Source organism: Trachypithecus francoisi, unplaced genomic scaffold, assembly GCF_009764315.1.
Source record: "Trachypithecus francoisi isolate TF-2019V2 unplaced genomic scaffold, Tfra_2.0 Lachesis_group1, whole genome shotgun sequence".
Taxonomy (NCBI): Eukaryota; Metazoa; Chordata; class Mammalia; order Primates; family Cercopithecidae; genus Trachypithecus; species Trachypithecus francoisi.
The window spans coordinates 162,437,597-162,452,435 of NW_022681454.1; the positions used below are offsets into that span (position 1 = coordinate 162,437,597).

Here is a 14,839-nt window from a genome sequence, read left to right on the forward strand (position 1 = left end):
GTTATCTTATTTGAACTTCAGGGCAAATGACTAAAAGGGACAAACCTAGAATAGCAGGTTTTAATCAGTTAGCATATTTTCCACCGTAGGTATCAGAAAACTCAACTACAAGGAGATTCGATCTACGGGGTTTACTGACTTATGAAAGAAGTCTGGGGTAGGGCAGTTCGGTGGTAGGTTAAGACAGTGCCCCCAAAACATTATCAAGGCCCAGGTACTCTCCGTCTTTTCAGTCTATCATCATTGGCACATTTGGGTTCTCCTCTTACAGTTACAGAGTGAACACTGCTGCTTTTGACATTGCATTTCTGACACAGTGATATCCAGTGAAAGAAGAGGGGCATTTCTTCCTTCTGTTTCTTTTCAGAGATGAGAGAATTTTAACTAGAGCACCGCCACCCTCTCACTCCCCGCCACTCCCACATTCTCATTGGCCCAGGCTATATCGCATGCCTTTGGCCAGTCTAATCACTCTCCAGGGGACTGAGGTCATTTAAATTGGTGTACATTAATTACCCCCTGAGTCTGGGGAGGGGGATCACATTTCTATAAGCACATTGAAGGGTGAACACCCAGCAACATCAGGAAAAATTCAGCAAGGAAGCAAAGGGGAGTGGCCAAGAGGAAAGAACGGCTGTTGGGAAGACCAGGAGCACAGGCCTCAGGAGTGCGTGGCATCGTGACTTAGGAGGGACGGGGGCAGAGTCTTTACAGGATCCTTAGAGTTTCTGCTGCATCCTTAGTGGCTGTTTTGTTCCCAGCACTGGTGGGTGAAATGGTGAACCCAGTGTTTAGGTACGTTCCTTAGCCTTACTTGTGCTTTCCACTGTATCAGTGAAGTGACATGAGGCATATAGTGCCTTCACACTTTGGCAGTTAAGTTTTTTGTTTGTTTATTTTTTTAATATTTATTTATTTTTTTAGACGGAGTCTTGCTCTGTCGCCCAGGCAGGAGTGCAGTGGTGCGACCTCGGCTCACTGCAACCTCTGCCTCCAGTGTTCAAGTAATTCTCATACCCCAGCCTCCCAAGTAGCTGGGACTACAGGCACCCACCACCACATCCAGCTAATTTTTGTATTTTTAGTAGAGATAGGGTTTCACCGTGTTGGCCAAGCTGGTCTTGAACTCCTGGCCTCAGAGGATTCACGCACCTTGGTCTCCCAAAGTGCTGGGAATACAGGCATGAGCCACCACACCCGGCCTGCAGTAAAATTTTTAAACTTAGAAATATCTTATGATGAAGCATGTAATATAAATAAGGAACTATATACAATTTATATGTATACCTTAATAAAATGAAACTCTTACCCATTTCTAGTACCTTTGAAGCCCCCATGTGACCCTCCCCAATTGCATCCACTACTCTCCCTGAGAGGTAACTGCTACCCTGAATTTCTGAGTTAATCATTCTCTTCTCTTCATGGTTTTACCATGTATGTATGCTCCCCCTCCATTTCTTTCTAAAACTTTTGCATGTATCACCTAGAGAACTTGTTAAAATACAGATTACTGGGCCCCAGCTCTGAATTTGTGATTCAGTAGGTCTGGAGTGATGCCAAAAATCTGCATTTCTAACAACTTCAGGTCATGCTAATGCTGCTGGTCCAGGGACCACACTTTGAGAACCACTGCTGTAGCAGGGGACTGTTTTGCTTTTGCCTGTTTATAAATACAAGTATATCATATATATTCTTCTGTGACTTGCTTTTTTTCCACCGGAACTTTGTTTTTGAAGTTCAGCTTTGTTGATATGGGTAGCGATAGGTCAATTCATTTCCCCATTGCTTAGTATTCTGTTTCTCATTAATTTTTGTCCACTGCCCTGTGAGAGAAAAGGAAGAAAAATAGGAAGCAACTTGCTTAAGGCACCCACAGAAGTGATTCTGTACCCCCCGAGCATCCAGCACCAATGACCCTTGGCTCACACAGTTCAGGTCATTGTTGCTGCCTTTGGAAGGAAAGAGGCAGCGAGACATCACCTGTACTAACAGCCCTGGGCTCGCCCAAAGTTCAGGAGGCTTTGGGACACCAGGCACAGCAGGACCCGCAGACCTCCCAGAGCCCTCTTGTATAAAATAGACCTCAAATAACATTGGCCTACCCTAATCAAATCAGGATATAAGGGGATGGAAGGGAAGGTAACAAACTTAATATTGATTTCAAATGGGCTAGGCACTATTGTTGAATAATGATTACAAAGCACTAGAAGACTGAATATGACAGAAATATGGTCTCTTTCAACCTCTCAACATTCATATGTGGTATATATTTTCCTCTCAACATTCATATGTGGTATATATTTTTTTAAAACTCGCCCAAGGTCACAAACAATACAAGATAGAGTCAGATTTTAAACCTGGGTCTACTTACAAATCATATCATTCTTTCACTTTATGCTGCCGCCTTGCTGAGACTAAAATGTAGGCCTTCCCCATCCTTGGCATCTGCCTACCCACTAAGGCATACTCCCCTAATGTATGTGAACTTTCTCTGAAACCTGGATCCAATTAGCGTTACCTGAACCAGCTTTCGTGGTTCTTTCCATAATAGTTGCAATAGATGTAGCATAAAAAAGAGTGGGAGGACATGCTGACACCTTGCACTGTCTTTGTTGGACTTGAATGTTTGACTTGGATTTATATGCCTGGCGACTAACTATACTGCCTTGTGTTTTTGTCCTGCAGAGGATTTCCAAAGAAGGCCAGTAGAACTGCTAGAATAGCCTCCGATGAGGAAATTCAAGGCACGAAGGATGCTGTTATTCAAGATCTGGAACGAAAACTTCGCTTCAAGGAGGACCTCCTGAACAACGGCCAGCCGGTACTGATAGATTTGGGACCCGCACTTGGAATATTAGCTACCCACATACCTTTCTTCCTTTTTCTAAGACTTAGGCTCTTGATATTTGTCCACAACATTATTATTGTTATTATTATTATTTTTGAGACAGGGTCACACTTCACCCATGCTGGAGTGCAATGGTATTATCACAGCTCACTGCATCCTTGACCTCCCAGGCTCAAACAGTCCTATGACCTCAACCTCCTGGGTAGCTGGAACCGTAGGCACATGCCACCATGCCTGGCTAATTTTTTATTTTTATAGAGACAGAGTCTCCCTATGTTGCCTAGGCTGGTTTCAAACTCCAGAGCTCAGGCTATCTGCCCGCCTTGGCCTCCCAAAGTGCTGGAATTACAGGCGTGAGGCATTGCACACAGCCACGTTATTTTATTACCCTTGAATGTCAACATTTCTCTTAATATTAGCATTTGAATCCAGAGACAAAAGAGAAAACAAAAGGCCTTCCTTCTATTCAGTCTTCACTGCTTTCTCCTATGCATAAAATCTTTCTAAGAATGAAGAGAGTAAGTAGGAAAGAAAGGAAGGAGGAAGGGCAGATATCTGGTTGGGAGTGGAATAAATGAGCAATGCCAATGATATTTATAAAAAAAAAAAAAGAAAAGGAACACAGGGATTCCATTCTGACTGATAGGGTTGGGGAGGGATGGAGAAGGTGTGCTTTGGAATGGTTTATATCTACCCAGAAACAGCGAACTGCAATTAAAGTATCAAAAAGAGAATTTGTTTTCCATGGTATGTACTGCTTATACACACACAAAAAAATCTACTAGAGAAACCATTGGGAAAGTTCTGTTCTTTTCTCTCGGACTACTACTAGACATTGATTCAGCATCTGAAAGAGTAAAGGCTATTCCAAAATCTTGTTCTGGTTTGCTAGAGCAAGACAACTAAACTGTAGGAAAAAATAATTATTTTACAGCTGCAGAACTGTACAATACCTAAATAGATTTGGTAAAATATATAGATAAGATGTTTTCTCCACTGGATTTAAGTCTTTCATCATCAGTTTTTTGGTTTTCTTTTTCCATCTCTTTTGTTGATGCTATTCTTTTAAAATACTCTTTTCTTTTTAAAATACTATTTCCAGAATATTTTAAGGGGATGGGAAAAGCAAATCTAGAAAATAAGACATACCAGGTAAAGGAGAAGAACCTTCTGTAGCTTTATTAAGGAATTATCACCAGAAAAATTTGCCTGGCTCTTAAGTACAAAAAAAAAGGATCTTTTTGTATAAAATCTCCCTTTCACACACCTTTTTCAGAGTAGAAAGCTCTCTCTAATTATGTTTTCTGAGAATTTTAATTATCAAACATTGATAAGTAAAACTGTGAGAACAGACCACACTTGAATAGAAAGGTGAAGAGCAGAGGAGGGGTGCTGAATGCTGATTTTAGTTATTAGGGTATCTTAATCTGATTAAGAAAGATTAAAATTTGAATGAAGTTTTGTGTTAGTTACTCATTTCTCTGAGTATAGAAGATTTTCACAAAAGGAAAATATTTTCTCCCTGAAATAAGTGATTGCATGTGTAAATGTACATACTCTGGAAGTTTTCCCTGGCTCTGTCAACTAAAACCTTTAAAAGATTAAAATAAATACATATGGGAACTTTTTCAAGCCAGGTAAGGCATCACTCCAGTTTTTTTTTTTTTTTTTTTTCTTTTTGGCTATTTATGTCAGTGTTCCTTATGGACTAAGATTCTCTTGGTTAAGGTAAGACTTCCATAAGCTATTGGTCAGCCCACATTATATATATTGTATGTACATTTATATTCATCTGTTTAGCAGTGAATAACATTCACAGTAAGTTCCACAGGTATCCACATTTGAGAGCTTAACATGATAAGTAAGGTTTCCCTTTTTAGAAAATGGGATTCTCAACCAACTTTTTCCTAATATTATATATTATTCTCTTTCTTATTTTTGGTGTCTGTAGACAAGGGCTTTTATAGCCAGATGGCATAGTGACTTAGAAACAAAACTGTGAGGTATATTTGGCTTCTAGTGGTAGCAGGTGCATTCTGGTGAAGGAATAGATATGAAATTGATATCTCTGCTTATGAGGAACAGAGTGGAAATCACTTCAGGCCTGCCTTTGATGTGTTACAATTCTCCATGAAAAGATTTAAAAAGCTTTTTAAGAGATCAGATATTTAAGACTCTCTTTGAAAAATGAATTCACTGATTTTTTTTTAATAGGTGTAAGAAAATTAATTTAATCACATAATGGACTCAGATGCTTCATGCAGCACTCAGACTCCTACCTTTGCCTCTTCTTGTCCTCTGCCCTTTCTTTATTAATTGAAATAATTTGAACTTCAGGACTATTTGTCATTTGGCATTTGACTTGTTTCACTTCCCAGTTTCAGCTGGGACTGAGACCAGCAATTACTGGAAATTATAAATTTACCCAACATATTTTCCTGATTAGAAAGAGCTTCCAGTCAAATTTGCATTTATATTTAGAAGTTTGAAAGTTTATCTGAAATAATTTCTGTACATTTTTTAGATTCTGCCTTACCAATTATTCTCTATTTCTAATCAAACACTTGCTTATAAAATGCCCCTGATGAGGCAGATGATATCTGAAAGTTCCTTCCAGACCTGTAAGTCTAAGGCACTTTAGAATGAGTATTCAAGAGCAGGTATCACCCCAACAGTCACACAAAAATGCTGGCATTTCTTATGTATAAGAATGGCATAGGTAAAACGGTTTGGGCCAATTCCAAAGTGCTAGCTGTGAGATGCAAGAACACTACCACTTTCTTTGCCTGATGGGCAAGCAGTCTGCTTCTGAGTCAAGTCAACTGAGCCCGTTAGCTTTGGCAAGTGTCTTGCATAAACCTGTTGCTAATTCAGCCATGTGCATCATTCTCTGTGGATTATAATAATTGCCTCCAATCCCCTACATTACACAGCAGCCTGGGAAATGCTCTTAGAGGTGAGAACCCCATCACTGCCAGCTCATCCAAATCTTCCTTTAGCTAATGTTTACTGAGCACATACTGTTAAATGACTGATAGAATGATTTCCATTAGTGATACCCGTTCTTTTCTTTTTAGTCAGTTTATTCTCCTTTGAGTATCTTTCTCTTTTTTCTCTCAGTCAGTATTAGAGATGACTTGGCTGTTCTGAAGCTGATGGACGACTATAAAAATAACATTTCTTTTAAATTGTATTTTGCTGTTTTAATATCTTTTTTTCTATGTTTTTCATTAAGGACACGACAAATCTTTTCTGTGCGGTTTCTGCCTTACCACTTATTGCTCACTTTAAATTTGTGCTGTACCAATTGGTGGCTCTCTGGATTAGGCCATTAGTACTAGAAAGGGAGGTAAAAAGGTAGAACAGCTGAAGCAAGCAAAAGAAAATATGCAGGTATCTGAAGCTGGAGAGAGAACAGTTACAGAAAATCATTAAAATGTGTTGTTTTTTACTCTTTTTCATAGGGCAATACATATTTGTGATTTTGCTAATTTTATATTTCTTGGGACTTATTTTGTTTAGAGGTTAACATACGAAGAAAGAATGGCTCGCCGACTACTAGGTGCTGACAGTGCAACTGTCTTTAATATTCAGGAGCCAGAAGAGGAAACAGCTAATCAGGTACACCATGTTGCTCTGGACTTCTTAGGGTAACATTTATTATGTCCCCTTTTTCCATCTTCCTTATGGATACTGTTTTTGGGATTCATTCTGTGGAAAGTAGAGGGCAAGTCACAGAAGAGTAGTATTAATATCATCAGTCAACCTCCCAGCTAATTTTTACTGAGCACATACTATGTAAGTGACTGACAGAATTCCTTCCATCAGTGATGCCTATTCTTTTTATCTTCTTCTTGATTATTCTCCTTTCCAGTACCTTTCCATTTTCCTATCCTATGTTTTTTGCAAAATAATTTTGTGTGGAGAAACACATTTTCACTGACATTGTTTGAAATAACTAGTGAGTATTTCCCATTAGAGTTGGCCCTTGAACAACACGGGAGTTAGGGGGACCAACCCCATGCACTGTTAAAAACCCACATATGGCCAGGCGCAGTGGCTCATGCCTGTAATTGAAGCACTTTGGGAGGCTGAGGCAGGCGGATCACAAGGTCAGGAGATTGAGACCATCCTGGCCAACATGGTGAAACCCTGTCTCTACTAAAAATACAAGACTTAGCCGGGTGTGGTGGTGCATGCGTGTGGTCCCTGCTACTCAGGAGGCTGAGGCAGGAGAATCGCTTAAACCCAGGAGGTGGAGATTGCAGTGAGCTGAGATTGTGCCACTGCACTCCAGCCTGGTGGTACAGTGAGACTTCGTCTCCAAAAACAAAAAAAAAAAACACATATAACTTTTGACTCTTCAAAAACTTAATTAATAGCCTACTGTTGACTGGAACCCTTACTGATAACAAAGAGTTTATTAACACATATTCTGTATGTTATATGTATTATAGACTGTACTTTTAAGTAAGCTAGAAAAAAGAGATGTTACGAAGAACATCTTAAGGAATAGAAGTTACATTTACAATTCATTAAGTGGAAGGTGGGTCATCATAAAGGTCTTCATCCTCATTATCTTTAATTAGAGTAGTCTGAAGAGAAGGAGGAAGACGAGGGGTTGGTCTTGCTTGTCTCGGGTTGCAGAAGAGGAAGAAAATCCATATATAAGTGGACCCATGCAGTTCAAACCTGTGTTGTTCAAAGGTCAACTGTTTAGCCTTAATGGCTAGTCAAAAAAAAAAATAGAAAATATTATCTGTTTATCTTCTTTCACATATATATAGATGCTCTTTAACTTAGTATGAAGTTATGTCCTGATAAACCCATTGTAAGTTGGAAATATTGTAAGTTGAAAGTGCATTTAAGGCCGGGCGCAGTGGCTCACGCCTGTAATCCCAGCACTTTGGGAGGCCAAGGCGGGTGGATTACCTGAGGTCAGGAGTTCGAGACCAGCCTGACCAACATGGTGAAACCCTGTCTCTACTAAAAATACAAAAATTAGCCGGGTGTGGTGGTGCACGCCTGTAGTCCTAGCTACGTGGAAGGCTGAGACACGAGAATCGCTTGAACCCGGGAGGCAGAGGTTGCAGTGAGCCAAGATCGTGTCACTGCACTTCAGCCAGGTGACAGAGCGAGACTCCATCTCAAAAAAAAAAAAAAAGTGCATTTAATACACCTAACCTACTGAACATCATAGGTTAGCCTAGTCTATTTTAAATGTGCTCACAACACTTACATTAGCTTACAGTTGGGCAAAATCATCTAACACAAAGCCTATTTAAAATAAAGTATTGAATATTTGATGTGATTTATGGAGTACTGTACCGAAAGTGAAAAGCAGAATGGTTGTGTGAGTACTTACAGTACCGTTACTATCAAATGCTTATTGCTAGCACAAAAGTTTCACTTAAGGAAAATTGGAAATCTTGCTGCATTCTTATTATTTCTATTATTAGTCTTCACATCTTTTTTCTGCCATTACAGGACATTGGTTCTCCTCATGCTTCTGTAGGGAGTCCTCTGGATGGTCAAAAGGTTAAGCTTTTCACCTTTCTTCTTCCAGTCTTTCACTGTGTCTATTTTCTTCCGTTCTTCCTGTTTTACGTGTGTTTCTATCTTTTCTGTCATATATTAATTATAAATGCTATGACCAGTGTCTATTTCATTTAATATCAGATACACAAAATTACTGCAACATGAGTTTTCTTGTCATGTATTTACCAGCTTGAATTTATTTATTTATTTATTTTTATTTATTTATTTATTTATTTTTGAGATGGAGTTTCGCTCTTGTTGCCCAGGCTGAAGTGCAATGGTGTGATCTCGGCTCACTGCAAACTCTGCCTCCTGGGTTCAAGCGATTCTCCTGCCTCGGCCTCCCCAGTAGCTGGGATTACAGGTGCACGCCAACATGCCTGGCTAATTTTGTATTTTTAACAGAGATGGGGTTTCACCATGTTGATCAGGCTGGTCTCGAACTTCTGACCTCAGGTGATCCAACCGCCTTGGCTTCCCAAAGTGCTGGGAATACAGGCATGAGCCACAGTGCCTGGCCTCCGACTTGAATTTAATTCTGTCATTAGTGGATACTCTGAACATTAAAGCAAGAAAAGTTTTTCATTTGTTATACCTTTCTATGGGGAAAAAATGTGCTAATTCTTCAAGTGATTAATTTGATAGCAATTAGATGAAGCAAAACAACTTGTGGTATAATTCTTGCAGTTTTATTCATACTGTTGTACTTCTTCCCTCAAACCAACAAACTGTTTTTTAAACACTGAGTAACTTCTTTAAGAGGAAGCATCGTTAAAGTCATATTTCATTTAATATTAAGTAGGGAATATTTTACGTAGACTGCCTTGTCTTCATTGCACTTTTTCTTTTTTGTTTTGGAGACAGGGTCTCACTCTTTTGCCCAGGCTTGAGTGCAGTGGCACAATCACGGCCCACTGCAACCTCAACTTCCCAGGCTCAAGCGGTCCTCCCATCTCAGTCTCCCAAGTTGCTGGGACAACAGGCATGTACCACCATGCCCAGCTATTTTTTTTTTTTTTTAATTTTTTGTAGAGATAGGGTCTCACTTTGTTGCCGAGGCTGGTCTCAAACTCCTGGCCTGAAGCAATCCTCCCACCTCGGACTTCCAAAGTGTTGGGAATTATAGGCATGAGCCACTGTACCTGGCTTTTATTGCACTTTATAGGCAAGGAAATTGTAGGATCCACCTTCATCACCATAGGAATGTCGATGGATTGTTTGCTTTTTTTTTTTTTAGGCAAATTTTGACTAGACTGTCCTATTTTTTCTTCTAAAGATGGTGGGTTCCTAGCAGCTGCAGAGCTGAGGAGGAGGCCCTTGCAAGGCAGGGATTGTTATAGGTGAAAAAAACAAAACAAAACAAAAAAAACATGGTACCATTTTTTCCATTATTCTTTTGCTAAAATTGTGTTAATATGGCAGCTGTTTGCCACATGTACTGTTAGCCTTCTGGAGAGATGCACCACCCTGCATCAGCTTTTACCCTACAGAAGGAAATCAGCGTTCTATTATATTTTATTGTTATCAACAGTTTAGGAATACATAGCTTTGCTTTTGCCTTTTTCTTTCCTTCCTCTTCTTTCCCCTTGCCTGAGAGAAAAGAAGGAAAAAAAATTGATCTTTCTTCCCCCGCTCTTTTTGGATGATAGGACTTGAAGACAATCTGCAATACCATATAAACTCACTTCCAGATGTTTTTTGTTTCATATGCAATTGAATTGGGCTCAGACTGTGTTTTTAAGCTCTATGGTAAAAATACCACTGTCTTCTAGGTCCTTATTGGGGGGCAGGGATAGACGTGACACTTTGTCAGAAGGGATTGAGTCTGCTAACTTAAACTTTCCTTGATACAGGAATACAAAGTCTCCAGCTGTGAACAGAGACTCATCAGTGAAATAGAGTATAGGCTAGAAAGGTCTCCTGTGGATGAATCAGGTGATGAAGTTCAGTATGGAGATGTGTCTGTGGAAAATGGAATGGCACCATTCTTTGAGATGAAGCTGAAACATTACAAGATCTTTGAGGGAATGCCAGTAACTTTCACATGTAGAGTGGCTGGAAATCCAAAGCCAAAGGTGAGCTGGGAACATGGCTTTTTAAGAGTCATTCTCTGAGGAAAGGTTTAGCTTCCAAAATATAGCATGCTGGTAGGAGAAAAGAGATACAAATGATCTTTCTCAATACCCACGATATAAAGGGTTTTAAATATTCTGAAGTTCTGGGCCATCTTCAGGAGGCATTAGAAACCAAAAAAGGTGGTGGGGGAGTGGAGTTGGGGTTTGAAGAATAGAATACAGAATAACTAACAGGGAGCTCTTCACACGCCTATATCATTTATTCCTCATTGTTACTACCAAATCGCAAATAACTAAACTGAGTTCTGTGAGGTGAGTTACCAAGGTCAGAGAGCTGGTGAGTGGCCAAGCCTGCATATGAATCCAGTGCTCTATACCATACAGAGAAATAATGCTCACCACTGGTTGTAATAACTTACAGTCTTTAATCAAAACACCAAAGCTGCTTCTATTAATATTTACAGAGGGAGGTGGGGTGAGGAATATTGTTTAGAACGGATAATGACAAATTCTGATACCATGCAGGACTAGGATGACCTGGATGGGAGCCCTCCATGCAAACATATGGAAATGCTGGATAAGGAGCTGCCCTCTTTTTTTTTTTTTTTTTTTTTTTTTGAGACGGAGTCTCGCTCTGCCACCCAGGCTGGAGTGCAGTGGCCGGGTCTCAGCTCACTGCAAGCTCCGCCTCCTGGGTTTACACCATTCTCCTGCCTCAGCCTCCCAAGCAGCTGGGACTACAGGCGCCCGCCACGTCACCTGGCTAGTTTTTTGTATTTTTTAGTAGAGACGGGGTTTCATCATGTTAGCCAGGATGGTCTCGATCTCCTGACCTCGTGATCCGCCCGTCTCGGCCTCCCAAAGTGCTGGGATTACAGGCTTGAGCCACCGCGCCCGGCCTGCCCTCTCTTTAAAGGAAGGCCTTAGAATCCCTGTTTACTAGCCCAGCAAGGCGATAAACAGGAGTACACTTTTCCCTAGAACTTGAGTGAAAAGAATAAAGAAGGCAAAAAATTAAAACCCCTAAACTACACTATCATATGATAGGGAGCCAAAAGCTGAGAAATGTGAAATTTAGTGCTGGATGATTAAAATTCTTAGAAGCAAACAAAAAATTGCCTTATATAAAGGTAATAATATATGAAGAAATAACCATGAGGAGAGTTGTGTTAGGCCATTTTTGCATAAAGGGATTCCTGAGACTGGGTAATTCATAAAGGAAATAGGTTTTATTGGCCAAGCATGGTGCCTCACACCTGTAATCCCAGCATTTTGTGAGGCCGAGATGGGTGGTCAGGAGTTCAAGACCAGCCTGGCCAACATGGTGAAACCCCATCTCTATTGAAAATACAAAAATTAGCTGGGCATGGTGGTGGGCGCCTATAATCTCAGCTACTCGGCAGTGACCGAGATCATGCCACTGCATTCCAGCTCGGGGCGACGACAATGAGACTCCGTCTCAAAAAAAAAAAAAAAAAGGTTTCATTGGCTCACAGTTCTGCATGGTATACAGGTATAGTACTGGAATCTACTCCTGGTGAGGCCTTAGGAAGCTTACAATCATGGCGAAGGCGAAGGTGGAAAAGGTGAATCACACAGCAAGAGTAGGAGCAAGAGAGAGAAGTGGTGGAGGTCCCAGACTTTTAAACAACCAGATCTCATGTGAACTAACTGAGCCAGAACTTACTTACCACCAAGGGGATGGTGCTAAACTATTCATGAGGGATCCACCCCCATGATCCAGTCACCTCCTGCCAGGCCCCACCTCCAACATTGGGAATCCCATTTCAGCATGAGATTTGGAGGGGACAGACATCCAAACCACAGTAAGAGCCAATAGTACAAGAAACAGAAAAACAGAAGGCTAAGTATTGCACAATATTGAACAATCTTAAGTAGCCTCTAAAATAACTTTAAATTGATTGAAAAAAATTTTAAAAGAATGGAAACTATAATGAAAGAACAAGAATACAAATTTATAAAGTAAGCATAGAGCAATGTACTCATTGAAATAAAAAGCTTAATAGTTGCATTAAATGAAAGAAGGAAAAGTGATAAATATATATATATATACCTGACACTTGTAGGTGTTAATTTCCAATAGCTCCGTGCATTGTTTTATTTTTCCACTATGGCAGGTTTTTACCATCATATTCTTTTCTTAAAACTGACATGCAACGCCAAAGTCAAAGATCAAAGAAAAAAGCCTTGAATTTTCAAACCCTATATACTTCCTAATAAAATGGGATTTTTAAAATAAACTCCATTGTTGTAGAAAACTTTTTACAATATTCTTGGCATAATTTACGTTAACAGCTGTGTATTCACAACATGTTGTCAAATGCATGTATTTGTAGCTTATGAATGAAATTCAACAAGGAATTATATCTTGAACTTCCAAGATATTCACAAAAAGATTCTACATTATTTTCAAAACTTACACAAGACTTAAGATCACTGATCAAGTTCTAAGATTATTGATTCTTATAGAATACTACATTAACTTGAAAGATGGGCTTTTGTTTTTAATATAACTGTATTTTCTTCCTAATATAAATTTAAATGTTTCACAGCTAACTTAATTGTTTAAACTTTTTATTGTTAAATGTTATTCTTTCATCCCTCCTTCCTATCCCTCAACCTTCATTCTCCTTCCCATTCTTTTCTTCCCTCTCTCATTTATTAAAGGTCTACTTTGGCATATGCCATATAAATTACATTAGGATTGTTAAACTATGGAATATTCATGTTTAAAGAAATACATGTTTTTTAGGCTTATGTTTTAAAAATATTTTATTCCTCCCTTGACATGCTTGTTCTAGTCGAGCCATAGGAAGATTGAAAATAATTTCTAATTTACCCTATTCTCATTCTCGTGCCCTCCCGAATTTCTCCCTGCATTAGTAGGCTTGGTAAAATTTTGGAAATATTTCTTAGATCTTATTTGAAAGTTGTATGCTAAGTATAATGGAGGTGAAAAAATATGATTAAAGAAATAAGAACTGGCATTGTGGCAACAATGCAAAAGGAAGTAATTGTATACTTATTACAGCTTCTTTTTTCCATCAGAAATAGTCAACCATAGCCAGGCGCAGTGGCTCATGCCTGGAATCCCAGCCCTTTGGGAGGCTGAGGCGGGCAGATCTCTTGAGGTCAGGAGTTTGAGAACAGCCTGGCCAACATTGTGAAACCCCATCTCTACTAAAAATACAAACCATTAGCTGAGCATGGTGGCATATACCTGTAATCCCAGCTACTCAGGAGGCTGAAGCAAGAGAATCACTTGAACCCAGGAAGTGGAAATTGCAGTGAGCCAAGATCACGCCACTGCACTCTTTAGCCTGGGCGACAGAGCTAGACTCGTCTTAAAGGAAAAAAAAAAGAAAAAGAAAGCATCAACTACTAAAAAGTAAAATAATTATGAAGTATGATACTTTACAAAATTTAAGTTTTAGAACTGAAAGTTATTAGTCTGGTTGATGATTACTTTTTAGATTCTAGAGTTTAATACATAATATAGTTTCTGTAAATTTGGAGCTATCTGAAAAATGTGAGTTTGAAAAGTTAGAGCAGTCATATCCTGATAATTCATGCATTTATTTAGTGCTATATATTTCTAGTCTTTTCCTTTCTTAGGATGGAGGTTTCAAAAAGATTTTTCAGATTCAAATACTTTGACAGACAGTTGAATTTGAATGCCAGTCTATGTTACCAATTTACACTGATTTACATGAAGGAAGAAGTTTGTTTTAACAACTAAAGGGTCTACAGTATATTTCTTTTGTTAGGAATCAGTTAGGAATACTTTTGGCTTCAAGGAACAAAAAAATGACAACAAAGAACTTGCTATGGCTTAAAAAAGGAAAGGTTTATTTGCTTATCTAGTAAGTCTGGAGGTGGGGTGATGTAGCTATTAATTCAGCATCTCAGTCATGTTAGGGCTGTTGGCACTGTGATTCATTATGATGAGCCTATCTTTCAACTGTGTTGTTCCACTAAATCAAAAATAATAATGAACTTAGCCAGGCATGGTGGCTCATACCTGTAATCCCAGCCACTCTGGAGGCTGAGGCACGAGAATTGTTTGAACCCGGGAAGCAGAGGTTACAGTGAACCAAGATTGCACCACTGCACTTTGCACTCCAGCCTGGGGCGCCCTGTCTCCAAAACAAAACAAAACCTCAGAACTCAGACATCCATGGACAATTGGTTTTGTTTAAAAGTGAGGGAAGGAAAGAGGACCTTTGGACTACTTTAAAATATTGTATTTAGTCAAAATCTACTTTTATTTTTCACATTTTTTCTTTTGAGACAGGGCCTCAGTAACCTAGGCTGGAGTGCAGTGGCATGATCATGGCTCACTGCAGCCTTAACCTCC

At 39.4% G+C, this 14,839-nt stretch overlaps 1 protein-coding gene across 9 annotated transcripts in view; it reads left to right on the top strand.

The window, feature by feature from the left end:
- Positions 1 to 14,839, top strand: part of PALLD (palladin, cytoskeletal associated protein) — a 422,012-nt gene that overhangs the window by 382,633 nt on the left and 24,540 nt on the right. For 5 of the 9 annotated variants that reach the window (XM_033215641.1, XM_033215643.1, XM_033215647.1 and 2 more), the window contains 4 exons: positions 2,686 to 2,821; positions 6,371 to 6,469; positions 8,336 to 8,386; positions 10,240 to 10,461. In XM_033215641.1, the coding sequence (XP_033071532.1) occupies positions 2,686 to 2,821; positions 6,371 to 6,469; positions 8,336 to 8,386; positions 10,240 to 10,461 (508 nt within the window). The remainder of the gene's footprint in view (positions 1 to 2,685; positions 2,822 to 6,370; positions 6,470 to 8,335; positions 8,387 to 10,239; positions 10,462 to 14,839) is intronic. The other 4 variants (XM_033215642.1, XM_033215644.1, XM_033215649.1 and 1 more) reach the window with 2 other exon arrangements.